The sequence below is a fragment of the Amblyomma maculatum genome, chromosome 5, assembly GCF_055883805.1.
Source record: "Amblyomma maculatum isolate TAMU_Amacu chromosome 5, ASM5588380v1, whole genome shotgun sequence".
In the NCBI taxonomy this organism is placed as follows: Eukaryota; Metazoa; Arthropoda; class Arachnida; order Ixodida; family Ixodidae; genus Amblyomma; species Amblyomma maculatum.
The window spans coordinates 32972145-32988835 of record NC_139348.1 but is presented as its reverse complement, the minus strand read 5'-3'; the positions used below and the strand labels follow the sequence as shown (position 1 = coordinate 32988835).

The following is a 16691-nucleotide window of genomic DNA, read 5'->3' as shown; positions in this document are numbered from 1 at the left end:
TTTCTACACAGGAGAGCATTTCTGCTGAATTTATGCAACTTTATATTTTTTGAGTTAATTATTTAACTTGACAGGATATCTACGTTATGACAAAGTTTTATGTGGCATTACCGTTGCTGCGACCTTGGTTAAGAAAGCATTTGATCGTTTTTTGCGCCCTCTGTGTTAGCAACAAATGTCAAATTTTGACGTAGTTTATAGCAATCACTGACTTCCAGTAACTACGGCGGTGGTTGATTCTATCTTGATGGCCGAAACAGCATCATGCTTTGTGAAGCGTATGGAGAGCCGCATGTTCAGCAATTCCTTCGCGCATTCATTCCTCAAGCTCTTCAATGTCAACGAAACAAAACTAGCGCATAACATAAGCGAATTGACAACGTAAACAAATAAAACGGCAAAGTTATAAAAAGACCCCACTTGGTGCTCTATGGCAGTATGTCCCAGCTGAGATATTTTCCACAGCTACACAAGTTTCAGCTCTTAGTCTGAGCGGAATAGATAAAGCTAATGACACAACACTGCTTGTGAGCTACAAGTGAGATTTGTTCACTTAAAGTCAACGTACAGGATCTCTCGACAGTAGAGATGCCATGTTGTTTGCTTTAAGCATTGCAGCAGTACTTTTCTGCAATACAAATACTACCTTCTTCAAGAGCAAGCACGGCAGCAATGCCAGTAATCAATAGGTACAAAACGCGGAAGAACTTTAGCCTACACAGCTGATAACGAAGTCATTTTCTTGTCTTTTGTATTAGAAACGAGTCATAAAAAGGCGCACTTGTATCTATGAACTGCTGGAACTGGATAGTTATCCGCATGAGCTATAGAGCACGCGCGCGCGCTCACACACACACACACACACACACACACACACACACACACACACACACACACACACACACACACACACACACACACACACACACACACACACACACACACACACACACACACACACACACACACACACACACACACACACACACACACACACACACACACACACACACACACACACACACACACACACACACACACACACACACACACACACACACACACACACACACACACACACACACACACACACACACACACACACACACACACACACACACACACACACACACACACACACACACACACACACACAAACACACACACACACACACACACAACACACACACACACACACACACACACACACACACACACACACACACACACACACACACACACACACACACACACACACACACACACACACACACACACACACACACACACACACACACACACACACACACACACACACACACACACACACACACACACACACACACACACACACACACACACACACACACACACTCCGATGAAGCGCACGCGCACTACCAATTGGCGGTTTATTTCTACTATAAAAAAAGAAAGCATTCCATCAGTATAGAAAAAAGGACAGAAAAATAGGAAAACCTAGAAACGACAAGACATCAAAGTAAAACGAAAAACGAGAACAGAGTATCGAAAATTAATATCGTGTCGCCTACTTGCCTGCACAAAGCTTTACTGAGCACATACATTTCCCTAGAAACGTTTATGAAATAAAGGCGGAGCATTTCCGAGGACGGCAGTTATAATTCCATAATTTGTTACTTGCATAGCAATAATATTGAATACTTGCATAGCAATCGTGTCAATACAGCAAGGGGTAAACAGTAAAACGCTCATAAGTAAAATGAACATAACTTTCTGATTCACAACAACAATTTTAAATTGAGAGGAAGCACTTTCAAGCACAATATCTAAAATATGAGCCCTGCAATAGCTGTGGTTACGTGAAAACGGTACTTATTGGGCTTGGTCTATACAAGCACTTTCATCAATATGAGCAATAATAGCAGAAACACTATTTCAGGCAATTTATTCGCGGGGAAAGATTAGAAGAGCACATATAATATGCTACGTGCTAGATCGCGGGAGCTGAGAACTACCCTGTCTGGTGACTCTACCCGCTTGCCCGGAAAATCGAAGGAGAGACGCGGAAATCTGCGCCGATGACAAGGTGGGAGCTATCCGGCACCTTAGAGGTGCACGCGTCTCAACGGCTTCTTCCCGAGCTCCGTCGGTGACTGTTCGGTTAGCGACAAGGGCGCCATCTGAAGACGAAGCATTGTCGATACGGAAACGTGAGCCAGTGGTACTGAGTTCGTTATCTTCGAGGACCGTCGGTAGGATGGCACCGTCGTCCCGGTCTATATATTCTCTAGTATCGAACGGCGGCTCTATCGGGCTCCCGCTGGATGCACCCTCTAGATGGCGCCGCCTCAACTGGCTGCGCATCCAGCGTTGGATAACCACGGCCGCAGCTCTTTCTATTCTGCGCAGGTCAGCACATTCCCCTGAGGAGAAAAACAAACGGGATAACGATTTATAACGTAATGGCTAAAGTATATTCTGTTCTAAAATTTGGTGCGGTGACCCTAGTCATTATTTTTTTAATGAATTGTCTTGCTTGCCGATTTCACTCTTTTATATTTTTGAAATTTTTATGGAAAAGTGAAGCACGTCCCTTTTTTCAGCATTGACGAGTTCTGTCTAGTTACTATAGACTACACGCGACACGTGCGCACGGTTATTTGAAAATGGAACAACGTATGTTTTCAATGGCTCAATGAAGTGTGACAAATTAGCAGTGACTAAAAGACGTTCTTTACTTTATGATGTTTCAGGACACCCGTGAAGCTGAATGAGGCAAATTATTTCGAGCTATCGGGGCGACATTTAGAACCCACATTTAACTCAATATTCGAACCTTGTGAAGCAATATTCGTCAGCCCAGGAACAGAACCGGCGCGGAACGTCTTTTGGCGCTGTCAGATATTACCTGAGACCTTACTGACGTCAACTACATGCCAACGCTGCCAAGGGCACTGTTTGGACCACTCACAACGTCTGGCCACTCATACTGTTGCGGAGAAGCATGCCCAAAGCACTTTGCTACCCTGGTGAAACTGAACTTGAGAGAGCAAGAAAGGAATCATTTACACAGGTTTTTATGTCATGCCTTATGGCAAGCTTGCGTAAAAAAAAAAAGCCAGACACTAGCATTCCCAGTGTTGTGTTCAAGATTATTTATTTGACTGGTGACAATAGCACGACGATATCCATTGTTTGGCATACCGTTCTTTTGCAGTTGACTGGCCCGCAGTCCGTGGTTTCTTGGATGAGAGAATTCCGAGATGCTCAGGTAGGGCCCGCGGTCGGCTGGTATGCATGGCAGAGATTGGCTTTTTTGGTGTTCCCCAATCATGCTATCGACTTTCTTTCGGCCCGCGTTTCCACAGTACCACCTGAAAGCAAAGCCACACTTTAATCGCACGGATAGCCGCAATAACCAGATATAGTGACAGTAACATATTGCAAACTAAAGCTCCTCAATACTACCTGTTGCCAAACTTCCCATAGGGACCATGTATCAAAAAACGGCGGTTTTGATTGGCCAAAATTCGGGTGCTCATGAATGGTGGCAGCACCCGCGGCCATTAAAAGAGGAGGAGGAGGAAAAACCTTTATTTAAATTTCAAAAAAATGTAAAAACTCCTAGGAGGACCTCTTAATCCAGGAGCCCTCTGGCTGTTCCTTTTAGCTTAGCCCGCTCGACCAGTCGCAACTGATCTGCAGGGTGTGTGGCTAGAAGGGCAGCCTCCCAGGAGGCGGGGGTGGGGTGTTTGACGGGACGAACGCGGATGGGATGTGGGCATTCCCATAAGTAATAGTAGAGGGTAGGTGGGGTGGCGTTGCATGTGGTGCAGTGTGGTAGGAAGTCCGTGGGGTGAAAGATGTGGGCAAATTGAGGAGATGGAAGCGAATGTGTCTGGAGTTGTCGCCAATACGTGCTGTCGATGTGAGAAAGCGTGGGATGTGGTGGCGGGTACGTGGCACGGCAACGGCGATAGTAGTGAACAATTGTTTTGTAGTCAAGAGGTTCGATGAGGGTGCATAATGAAGCTTTGGGGAGGACATCCACAGGCGCCCGGAAGCTTAGTTCTCGGGCAAACGCATGAGCGCGCTCATTTCCGAGGATGTCCTCGTGCCCAAGAACCCATGTGATGGCGATGGGATCGGGAGGGGTAGGTAGAGTAGATAATATTTCAGCAGATGGAGTGTGGGAGGGTTCCTCGCAGTAGATATCTGTATGCTGTTTCGGAGTCTGTGCATATTGTGGTGTGCTGAGTCTGCAACTGACTGATGTGGAAATAGCGAGTGTAATGGCCAAGCATTCTGCCTCGGTGATGCTAGTTTATTTATTTATTTTATTTACCAAATACTGCCGGCCATAACTGGGCCCTAGCAGGAGGGGCGAAAAGAATCAGTTCAGTTCAGTCGTTCAGTCGTGTCCGACTCTTCGTGACCCTATGGACCATGTCACGCCACGCTTTCCGGTCCCTCACTATCTTCCTAACATCACATAACTTCATCTGCAGTGCCTCGAGGATGCCATCTAACCATCGCGTTCGCTGCCTACCCCTTCTCCGGTGACCCTCAACCTTTCCCCCTTTCCCAACATCAAATCTTTCTCCAGCGACTCCTCTCTTCTCATCAGATGGCCAAAGTAGCTGAGCTTTAACTTTAGAATTTGACCCTCCAATGAGCAGTAAGGGTTTATGGTCGACAATATCGACTGATTTGATCTTCTGGCAGCCCAAGGAACTCTCAAGAGTCTTCGCCAGCACCACAATTCAAACGCGTCAATTCTTCGGCGGTCAGCCTTTTTCACAGTCCAACTCTCACATCCATACATCACAACTGGAAAGACCATAGCACGAGTTATACGCATCTTGGTTGGCAGACTAATGTCTCTGCTCTTTACTAGGCGGTCAAGGCTAACCATTGCTCTCTTTCCTAGTAGCAGGCGTATAATAATTTCATGGCTGTAGTCTCCTTCCGAGGTAATCTTGGAGCCCAAGAAGAGAAAATCTGTCACAGCTTCCACTTCTTGCCCATTGATGCTCCAGGACTTGATAGGGCAAGACGCCATGATCTTTGTCTTTTTAATGTTCAGTTTAAGCCCAAACTTCTCACTCTCTTCTTGTACGCGCATCAGAAGTCTCTTGAGTTCCACTTCACTTTTTGCCATTAAAGTGGTATCATCCGCATATCTAAGGTTGTTGATACGTTTTCCAGCAATCTTCACTCCAGCTGAAGACTCGTCCAGACCGGCCTTCCTCATGATGCACTCTGCATATAGGTTAAATAGGCAGGGTGACAGTATGCAGCCTTGCCTCACTCCTTTCTCAATCGGAAACCAATCAGTAAGACCATGCGCAGTTCTGACTGTGGCCTTTTGTCCTTCCTACAGGTTCCTGAGGAGACAGATGAGGTGAATTAGAACTTCCATCTCTTGGAGAGCTTGCCACAATCTGCTGTGATCTACGCAGTCAAACGCTTTCGCATATTCAATAAAGCAGAAGTAGATGGGTTTCTGGAACTCTCTTGCTTTTTCCATGATCCAGCGAAGGTTGGCAATTTGGTCTCTAGTTCCTCTGCCCTTGCGAAACCCAGCTTGCAAGTCCGGAAGCTCTCGATCCACATACTGCTGCAGCCTACCTTGGAGGATTTTCAACATCACCTTGCTAGCATGCGAAATAAGCGCGATCGTGCGGTAGTTGGAACAATCTTTGGCACTGCCTTTCTTTGGAATAGGGATGTAAACTGACCTTCTCCAATCCTGTGGCCACTGCAGGGTTGTCCAAATCTTCTGACATAATGTATGCAGAATGTTAACAGCGTCATGGTTGAGGTTTTGAAGCAACTCAGCTGGAATGCCATCAATTCCGCTAGCTTTGTTCTTAGCAAGGCTGGCTAAGGCCCATTCAACTTCACTCTTCAGGATGCCCGGCTCGATATCAGTAATCACAACCGTCTTATGTTGGGTTTGTACATTCGGGTCCTTCTTGTACAGTTCTTGTGTGTATTCCTGCCACCTCTTCTTTATCTCTCAACAGTAGCGCCAGCTATAAATGTCCGGCAGCATCGGAGCCACTCCAGTGGGCACGGGTGCAGCATGGCGTACGCATCGGCTGACAAGCCACCTTTCTTCGTGCTTCAGGTGAGTAATTGCATTTCCTTGTACGCAAAAAGGAGCGATAATCGTTTTTTACTGCTGTTCCCGTGCCCACGGGTTTTAGTATGCATTGTAAACGAGTGTTTCCAGAATGGTGTACTTTTGTTGCGGGCGGGAGATGTGGAAGAAAATCCTGGTCCTCCCGGTCCCGAAACCCGCTCTCATACCGCTCAAAATGAACAGTCGAACCCCACACGTTCGACAGAGCAAGACGAGACAGTCGACAGAGCCGCCACTGAAACACCATTAACGCAAACGGATCACAACCTCGAAATTCTACGCCTACTTCGCGATCTGCAATTTCAGACTACCACAGTTCAGGCTAGTAACGAGGTAATAAAAAAGGGCATGGGTGAAATGCGGCTTGGGCAACACAACATTGAAGCCTCACTTGCAAATATAGGCAGCAGGGTGTGGAAACCAGGGCCGGCTTGCACGATAAAATCCGAGCTAAGTCCAGACTTAAATGGTGTCTTTAGAAAGACCAAGCTTATTTAAGACGGCTCGTGTTCCGAACGTCGAACGCTTTGGGTTCATGTTCACCAGAGTGGCTTCTCAGAACGGCCTCAGCAATCACTTGGGGCATTTTTCCTCGTAACACAATCTTAAGCCACAAAAAGCAATGACACGGATTTTACACAACGCAAAATTGACGGAATGTGTACATCTTACAGCAGGGACAGTGCCATCGCATCCCTGTGTTTCCCTAATTTCTCTACTTAGACACCTGGCGTCCTTGTGTCTTAACCAAGACAGCACTAGAGTCGTAATCATACAAGCGACTTATTCAGGTCAGGACTGAAGCCCAGTCTTGACTCCAGTCTTAAGCGGCCATGCTAGTGGCCTATTCTTTAGACTCCAGTTAAGTCTGGACTTAGCTAAGACAGTCTTAAGATTGTTTTGTGCAAGCGGGCCCAGGTTGCAAACGCTTGAAAGCCATAAACAGGACTCGACCCGTTCTATCGACGAACTTCGCAAACAAAGTTGTTGCAGGCTCGTATCGATGAGCTTGAAGACAGGAGCCGGCGTGATAACATAATCTTGCATGGAATACCAGACGGCATATAAACGTGGGCGGAAACTAAAGACAAAGTTGCTGGCAACCTGTGTTGATCCCTATTTGTCATCGACTGATATCGACCGAGCTCATAGATTAGGTCAGTATTCACTCTCGCGCTGTCGTCCTGTCATAGTTAAATTCGCTAGTTATAAAACTAAAGAAAAATTTTTTCAGTCCGCCTCAAAACTAAAAGAAAAGAATATTAGTGCGACAGAAGACTTTTCACCAGCCACTCGTCTTGCTCGGAAAAAACTAACCGGCTTCGCTAAACTACAGCCAGCATCCCCGCGTTACCGACTCAGGTACAACAAGCTTTTCATTTCCAACAAATGCTACATGTATGATCCTGTTGCTGACAACATTTACGAAGTCGTCTCTACCAGTCCGCAACTTCAGATTATTAATTCGACACTGTCAGGCCCTGCACTAACTACCGAAGTATCATCTGATTAGGGAATCCAGAGGGGATGTGGCCACACGCAACAATCGACGCATGCATCGGTCGTATTCACTAACATTAGAAGCATTGTCAAAAAGCGCACAGAACTTTCCTCTCTTATCGATTCATGCTCCGCTGATATTGTTGTGTTGACTGAAACATGGCTGCGTGGGAAGATCAGAGACAGCGAAATCCTCGACTCAGCTAACCAATTTCATTTTTACGGATTTGATAGAGAGGAAAGGCAGGGCGGAGGTGTTCTCATAGCTATCAAAAAACATTTGGAATCGTTCGCGCTCAATATTACGACAAACATAGAAGTCGTTTGGGTGTCTATGAACCTGGCTCACAGTCAGATTATAATAGGCGTTTGCTACCGCTCCCCCAATGCGTCACCGGCATTTATCAATGAACTTCACGACAGTATTAACACCATTATATCACGATATCCCTCTGCCCCCATGTTCTTACTGGGTGATTTCAATTACCCTGGCATCGAGTGGACCTCAACTGCACATTCTTCCTCCCGAACGTGTCGCGAATTTCTTGATTTGTGTTCATCATTCAGCTTTACCCAGATTGTTACTAAACCCACCCGGATCACACAAACAACAGCTAACATATTAGGCCTGATTTTGTGCACATGTCCCGAACTGTGCTCTCAGCTCACCTACTTGCCAAAATTGAGTGATCACGTTGTATTAAACTTTAGCATCACTATCCCAGTGCAAAAAAAACACAAGACGACAAAACTATTGCGCAACTATAAGCGGGCTGATTTCGACCAAATGAATACGCCCTTGCATTCTTTCTTAACATCATTCTTAGATACTTTTCAAGAGCGCTTTGTTGAGGCAAACTGGGATTTATTCAAATCCAAGGTTAAAGAGCTTACTAATCCCTTTATTCCTGCTCGAACCATATCATATAACCCGGATGCGCCATGGTATAACTCGCACATAAGACGACTTTCAAACAGAAAAAAAAACTCTTTTATCGTATGGCGAAATAATCTCCTAATCAAACCCGCTGGGAATTGTATCATAAAGCAAACGATGAATATATTTCCGCTGTAAGGAGAGATAAAAAATATTCTGCAGAGAACACACTACCTACTACACTACTGCAGAATCCCAAAAAATTTTGGAAGTATATTAACCCCAAGGAAACTGCGCGTATTACATTAACAGACTTTGATGATGAACCAGTACCTGATAATACATGCGCGAGTGTCCTAAATGATGTGTTTTCAAATTGCTTTTCTACTTCTTCTGTCGTTGAGCTTCCTATCTTTCGCGGTTACAAATATTTGCCAATGTATCCCGTGGTGGTCCACTCTGACGGTGTTGCTAAAATTATTGACAACCTTAAAGTATTTTCAGCGGCCGGCATCGATAACATTAACACAAAGTTTTTGAAAAGTACCAAAATGTATTCATCAATTATTTTAGCTAAAATATTCCAGCAGTCATTGGAAAGTTGCGAATTACCGTCAGACTGGAAGATAGGGAAGGTGGTCCCAGTGCACAAATCTGGATCCAAGCATTCTCCTCATAACTACAGGCCTATATCGATCACCAGTGTACCTAGTAAAATATTAGAACACATTCTCTTCTCTCAAATTATCACATTTCTGGAATCTAACTCATTTCTTCACCAGGCTCAACATGGCTTTCGCAAGACCTACTCATGCGAAACGCAGCTTCTTTCGTTCACCCACAAGTTACATGTCATCCTCGAGCACCGCTCCATTGCCGATTGTATATTTTTAGATTTTGCTAAAGCATTTGATAAAGTATGTCACCAGCTACTACTCTTAAAATTACGCATCATAGGACTCGATACTGATGTTCTAAAATGGCTCGAGTGCTTTCTAACCTCTCGCCAACAGTTCGTCTCCGCAAACGATGTTAACTCTCCCCTGCATCCAGCTATCTCCGGTGTTCCTCAAGGTACCGTACTTGGGCCTTTACTTTTTCTAATCTATATTAATGACCTTCCCGACTGTGTTTCCTCATCCATCCATCTATTTGCTGATGATTGCGTTCTTTTCCGTGAAATAACATCTGATACTGACACACGCGCTTTACAGGCTGACATTGACAATATTAACCTATGGTGCAGTAAATGGCATATGACATTAAACGTAAAAAATGTAAATTCATGCGCGTGTCCCTTGCACCCACTAACTTATCTCCGTACCATCTAGGCGGTAACCAATTAGAATCTGTCCAGTCATACAGGTAACTCGGCATTCACATCACTTCCACCCTTTCTTGGAAAACGCACATAGAATGCATCGTCAACAAAGCTAATCGCATGCTCGGGTATCTCAAGCGTAACTTCCATTCAGCCCCTACTAACACGAAGCTAGTGCTTTACAAAACCATAATTCGTTCGCAAGTAGAATATGCATCGGCTATACGGGACCCAGGCGTTGAAGTTCTTACAAATCAGATAGAATCAGTTCAAAACAAATCAGCACGTTTCATTTTATCGAACTTTCATCGCACCGCTAGCGTGACCGCCATGAAATCAAACCTAGGTTTACCACTTCTAGCAACGCGCCGCAGACTTGCGCGACTGTACCTCTTTCACAAAATATTTTATCACGATATACTACATGATGAATTGCTCGTACCACCCACATACATAACTTCACGCCTTGATCATGCACACAAAGTCGGCCTAATTTCATGCAACACCGAAGCATTTTCTGACTCGTTTATACCTCGCACATCTGTGGACTGGAACCACCTTCCTTCGTCAGTGGCCACAATTGAGCGGTTACCATTGTTCCAGTTATCTGTGTCCAATGTTGCGCAATGATGCCTAGCACAAAAATGTTTTACGTATATGCTATAATGTACTGATGTTTATGTATGACCATATTCTGCTTATTTGTTTGTTTGTTTTTCTCACTATTTCATTACATGCTGTACGTTTTTATGTGTGCCAAATGTTTTGTTGTAATCCCCACTCCCCTCTGTAATGTTTTACCTTGAGGGTACCAATTAAATAAAATAAAAAAATCTCTGAGGCTTCAGTGATGTCCTTGCCTCGTTTGTCCTTTATCACGCCCAGCTTAGCACAGAAGCTTCCTTTGATATCTTTGATTGTCTTATACAGAGCTCTTGTGTTCCTTAATTGGCTGTTGTCCTCAACTGCTTGGCACTGTATGTTCAGGAAAGCATTCTTATCTCTTCTTGCTATTTTCTGAAAATCCGCATTGAGAACCTTGTATCTTTCTCTTTCCCCCATAACTTTTGCCATTCTCCTTTCCTCAGCTATTTGCAAAGCCTCTTCAGATAACCAGTTTGCTTTCTTGCATTTCGTTTGCTTGGGAACTGCCTTAGTAGCAACTTCTTGTATTATATCGCGAACATCAGTCCGCACCTCTTCGGGCTCTCTGTCTTCTAGATCTAATTCTTGAAATCGATTCCTCACTTCCACAGCATATTCTGATGAAATTTGATCCAGATCATACCTGAAAGGCCTTCTAGTTTTCTGCGTTTTCCTCAATCGAAGCTCAATTTTGGAAACAAGAAGCTGATGATCGGTGCCACAATCGGCCCCAGGCCTTGTTTTTACTGCTTGTATAGCACTTCTCCATCTCTGCCGGCAAAGAATATAATCGATCTGATTCCTGTACAGACCGTCCGGTGAAGTCCATGTGTACAGGCGCCTCTTGTGCTGTTGAAACTGAGTATTCGCTGTGGTCAGGTTGTTTTCTTGACAAAACTCTACTAGCCTCTGCCCAGCTTCATTTGGCTCGCCAAGACCGAACTTGCCTATAATTCAATATATTTCTTCACTCCCGACCTTAGCATTCCAGTCTCCTATGAGAAAAACGGCGTCTGATGATGGGATGCGGTCTAAAAGGCATTGTAGGTCCGCATAAAATCTCGGCGATGCTAGTTTATTTATTTATTTTATTTACCAAATACTGCAGGCCATAGCTGGGCCCTAGCAGGAGGGGCGAAAAGAATACAATGCAATAAAATATGAATTCATCAAAAGTAACATACTAAACACAAGTGACAAGCAAATTACGATAAGACATGTTCAACACTAACAAGAAAATATACACCAATATGAAACACGGCTATGGTTAAAACGCCACCAATTTATCAATAGATTCAATAGACATTATTACATCAGAAGGCAGCTTGTTCCATTCTTCAACAGTACGAGGGAAAAAAGAATACTTAAATGAATTGATTTTGGCTTGATACGGAGTTACAGACTGTGCATGATGATGTCTTGTTGGACGTGTTGTAAGGGGCGTAAGGTAAGGTTCAGGGCTCATAGCAAGTTTGTTGTTTCTTAGCAAAAATAGATACTTTAGTCTCTGAATTTTTCTTCGTATTTGCAATTGTGGGATGGAGTTCTCATTCATTAAAATGGAGGGAGAGTCAGATGTGCGGTACTTTGAAAACATGAAGCGTACGGCTTTCCGCTGGATAGCCTCCAATGCCACAATATTATTCTTCTTGGTGTAAGGATCCCAGACTGTACAAACATACTCTACTTTGGGTCTAATGAGGCTGTAGTATGCTAACTGCTTTACCTTGGAAGGGACATTTTTAAGTTTGTGGCGAAGAAGGCCAAGTTTTCTGTAGGAGGATGAGCATGTATTGGCAATATGACTGTTCCAACTTAGATTGTTAGTTATGGTAACACCAAGGTATTTATATTCAGTAACTTCTACAAGGGGATGCGATGGGAGGGTGTATGGAAATGAATGTACTAGTGTTTTGTTGGTTATGTTCATAAAAACAGATTTTGCGACGTTAAGCTGCATATCCCAACTACTGCACCATGTGTGAATTTTCTGGAGGTTAGAGTTGAGGAGAATTTCATCTTTAGGGCTATTTATTTCATTGAACAAAATGCAATCATCAGCAAAGAGCCTGATTTGGACTGGTTCAGATATGACAGTAACGATATCATTTATAAAATGAGAAATAGCAACGGCCCTAGTACACTTCCTTGTGGAACGCCTGAAGTAACTGGTAATGGATTTGAGTGATAACCATCAATGTTAACAAACTGTACATGGTTGGTGAGATATGACGAAACCCACGTGACTACAAATTTAGGAAGACCAATTAGTTCAAGTTTATAGATTAGTTTTGATTAGTGCAGTGGATGGAAGCGGCATTGAATGTTGAGCGGCGAATATCCGTGAATACAGCAGTGCGGATGTGAGGAATGCCCGGATTGTGTGAAGCATCCGTGTAGATGATGTCCTGGCGTGTAGAGTACCGATTGGAAAAATATGAGGCATGGGCTGCGCGACGGCCTTTGTGGCATTCGGGATCCATATTTCGTGGGAGGGGTTTGAGCTCGAGGAGGCTCCTCAGATGCGGAGGGATGGCTATATGAGTACGAGGTGAGGGATCAGGGGTATTGTAGCCCATTGAGCGCAAGCGACGAGTGCCTGTATATGTTGTGCGGAGTCGACGTTGTTGGCTGGAGAGGTAGGCTTCCATGATTTCCTCAAAATTGTTATGAATGCCTAATTGAAGGAGCCGAATCGTACTGGTATGATGAAGTAAATGGAGGGCAGCTTTAACGGCATAGCAGTGTAGGACGTTAAGTTTTTTTAGTTTGGTTTTGGTGATGTGATGGTAGGGGAGATTGTAAGCTAGTCGACTAACGATAAGGGCGTCTACGAGTCTTAAAGTGTCTTTTTCCTTGAGGCCATGATTGCGGCTTGAAATGCGACGAATGAGATGTGTGATCTGGTTGATTTGGCGCTGCAGGAGGTGTATGGTGTAGGTGGCTCTAGTGTCCTGTTGAATGTGGAGACCCAGCAGTCGCAGCCGTGGTACTTTGGGAATCGGAGCGTTGTCAAGAAGTACGTAGATGGTTGGGGCACGTGGGGAAGGCTTGATGACTAGGAGCTCAGATTTCTGCGGTGCACACACAAGACCTATAGCCTGCGTATATGTGTGGATGGCATCTGTAGCGAGTTGCAGAGTATGCTCAACTTGGCCAGGGCAACCCTTAGTAGTCCATAGTGTGATGTCGTCTGCGTATATTGCGTGCTGAAGGTCAGGTACAGTTTCTAGTATCCGGGCTAGAGGAGTTTGGGCGATGTTAAAGAGGATGGGTGAGAGGACTGAGCCCTGCGGTCCTGCGGTGTGCCTCGGTTGGGTAAATAGATGATCAGGGAGGTGTAGGACTCGAGTATGATATGAGCCGTGCGTTTGGTTAGGAATGCCTCAACGTAGCGATGCGTAGCCCGCAGTTAGTTGTGGCAAAGGTAGACAGAATGTGGTCATTGCTCACGTTGTCAAATGCATTTTGTATATCAAGTGCCATTAAAGAAAACTGCGTCCAAATTCCAAACATTTTGATTGTTGAGAAATGCACAACTACCATGGAAAATAAAATTAGTTAAATATTTGCAGCGGCAAAAATTATTACGATAACAGTCATATAGTTAATTACGATGGAAAAGAAGAGAGCAAAATTTGATTTCCAAAATGTAATGGAGGACTTAGCAAAAAACTTGTATTGACCACTTCCAGATGACGCGACAATTCATAGACACCGAAAAATGCGTAAAAACGCTGGTCACTTTTTGAAGCGAAGTTTCGCAACTAGTATGATCCAAGAGCTCTGATTACAAATTACTATTAGGCACTGCAATCAATTTCGACATGACATATAGGATCGCATTTGGCTTCCGTAAATTCGCACGTAGGGACATCTTTAGAACCTATCAATATTTTATTGAAAATGATGCACATCAGGGGATTAAAAAATACAAATTGAGCTATACGCATCTTTTTAATCCTACTCTAAGACGATGGTTTTTGAATGTTCGTTACAAACAAAGGCAATGGTATTACGTCTCAAGATAATCTAGCAGGCATAGGACATCTTGAATGAGAAATAACAAGCATACTTGATAAATCACTGGTTTTCCTAGACGCATTTGTCAGTGGAAAAGTTATGCTTACTTCCTCTTCTGTTTGCTAAATAGTTACCAAGGCGACGCGTAAAGAAATTAAAAAACAAGGTATTATGAAAAAGAAAATATTACAAGTTGAGCCTCCGGAAAAATAATGAAATCTTGAAAACAAACACGAGCTGGATTTATAGCAGAGGATTTCCAAGGTCTGTTAGCCTTTAATAACGCCTGTTATAAACCGTCCTTGCCTCTATTCTTTTCCATGGTGCTAATTATTTGTTGTTCAGTGCTTGGCAGCATTTTAGGATTTTTTAAGTATGTGAGGAAAGCGTCTTGAAATATAGTTGACGGTAAGAAGGAAGCTCTGATATTTGAAGAAGCGTCGTTTTATACGTAGTTTCTCCATACTAAGGTGAATGTGTGAAATTTCAATACATTTACTCACTCACCATCGCGTGGTAGCTACTAACGAAGAAAATGTGCCCGGTGGAATTAAAGAATTTACCTTGGGCGGTATTCACTAAATGAGGGCAATTGCGTTGTGGGCAGTTCGTGTTTTCGGGGCTTGGTTGAATTTCTATAGAAATATCTAGAATTTATGCTCCAGGTTCTGTTGATAGATTTCGCATATATTTGAAAATCTGAACAGTTGAGTAGATTCTAAAGAAATACATAATTTTTGTAACATCAATATGCGCTAGCGATGTGTCCTAAGTTGTTAGCAGACTTACAATGAACCACAGTAGGTCATAATGCCGACCGCATCCTTCCAGACTGAACGCATTTAACAGGTGCCACCAGACCTACAGATACCATCCAACGCAATTTTCTATCGCACATGACATACATAATCCACTGCCATCAAATTCGCAGCATTTCACGACCTTATCCTACGTAAGGTCTTTTTTTCTGGCTCCACAATTCAAGTCCTGCAATACATTCATACAAGAAAGTTTGAGCAATGCTTACTTGACCATAACAATAGTAAGCAGGGCTGGCGTCAGCACCACCAGCCACGTCCCAGTATAGTCCAACTCCCAGAAATGCGCGATGTGCTCCAGGGCTGCACTACTGGTTTTGTTGAAACGGCGAAATGTCATGTCATTCGCAGCTCCCCGGGCGTACTCCAACAGGCTCTTCACGTGCGAGAACAGGTCTGCTGGAAAATGAATAAGTGGTAACCACATTTCGTGCTCTTCAGAAAGCATCGAACCCGTTGTGAATACTTACCGACCACGTCTGCCCTCCTCCCCTCGCCCCCTCCTCCCAGTCGAGTTATTTCGTCATTACCTGTAAAGGAGTAAAACCATCATACTGAGACAAAACCCGGCGCGAACACTTTGGTGACAAACATATTACAACAGCTTCCCCCCCCCCCCCCCCGTTTCCTGCGGTTGAAGTATTTCGCCACTAGCAGTAAATTAGTCAGAACACTAGATTAGGACAAAAAGAAAACACCCTGGCCGAACATATTGGAAATAAACAATTGCCTGAAAAAGAAAGCAGCTAATGTGTGCTGCTTTTTTCGCAGTGATTAACTGCTTACTTCTGCAGGCAAACCACCAAGCAGCGCAGTTTACTCTTCGAGTGGACAATAATAGTATATACGGTTGAAAATAAACGAATCATGCGGAACAGAATGACTTTCACGTGCTTACTGGTCAAGGCGGTAGAGCTTAAGTTGTCATCCAGCCCTTTGCTTTTAATCGCCTGGGCTTGAGTGGTGTTGTGGTGAGCAGTCTTGCCTTGCTCTGAAGACTTCACCTTTGTCCTCATTGACTTTGAATCGCTTTCGGACGATATCATCCTTTCAATGGACCGTTTGGCCCCCGACGGCGCGGAAAAGCTGAACAATTGGGCGAAGAAAGTAATGCGAGGCAGCGTTCCAGGCCTATTCTCCACCACGTACCACCCAGCGAAGACAACGCAAATGGCGGCGATGACCCGGACCCAAGCCATGACTGCTCTTAACTGCTGCTGTCCCAGCCCACCCGTATCGTTCTTCTTCTTCTTCTTCTTAGCGTTTGAAGGCATGGCACATGCCCGCATTGGGGGGTCGACCAAGGTGTTGTGGCACATACAATAAAATTTCTACAGGGATTTACAAACAAAACTTTAGCGCCAAGCGAGTGTTTAGAAA

The 16691-nt window shown here is 44.2% G+C and overlaps 1 protein-coding gene across 1 annotated transcript; it reads right to left on the bottom strand.

The window, feature by feature from the left end:
• Positions 1–1676: 1676 nt before the first annotated feature.
• Positions 1677–16600, bottom strand: LOC146187980 (uncharacterized). The gene is made up of 5 exons (XM_084604969.1): positions 16543–16600; positions 15782–15841; positions 15521–15710; positions 3184–3353; positions 1677–2402 (listed from the first exon to the last, which is right to left on the bottom strand). The coding sequence occupies exons 1-5, from the start codon at positions 16598–16600 to the stop codon at positions 1963–1965; spliced, it is 918 nt and encodes a 305-aa protein (XP_084461095.1). The 3' UTR covers positions 1677–1962.
• Between the last annotated feature and the right edge of the window lie 91 nt (positions 16601–16691).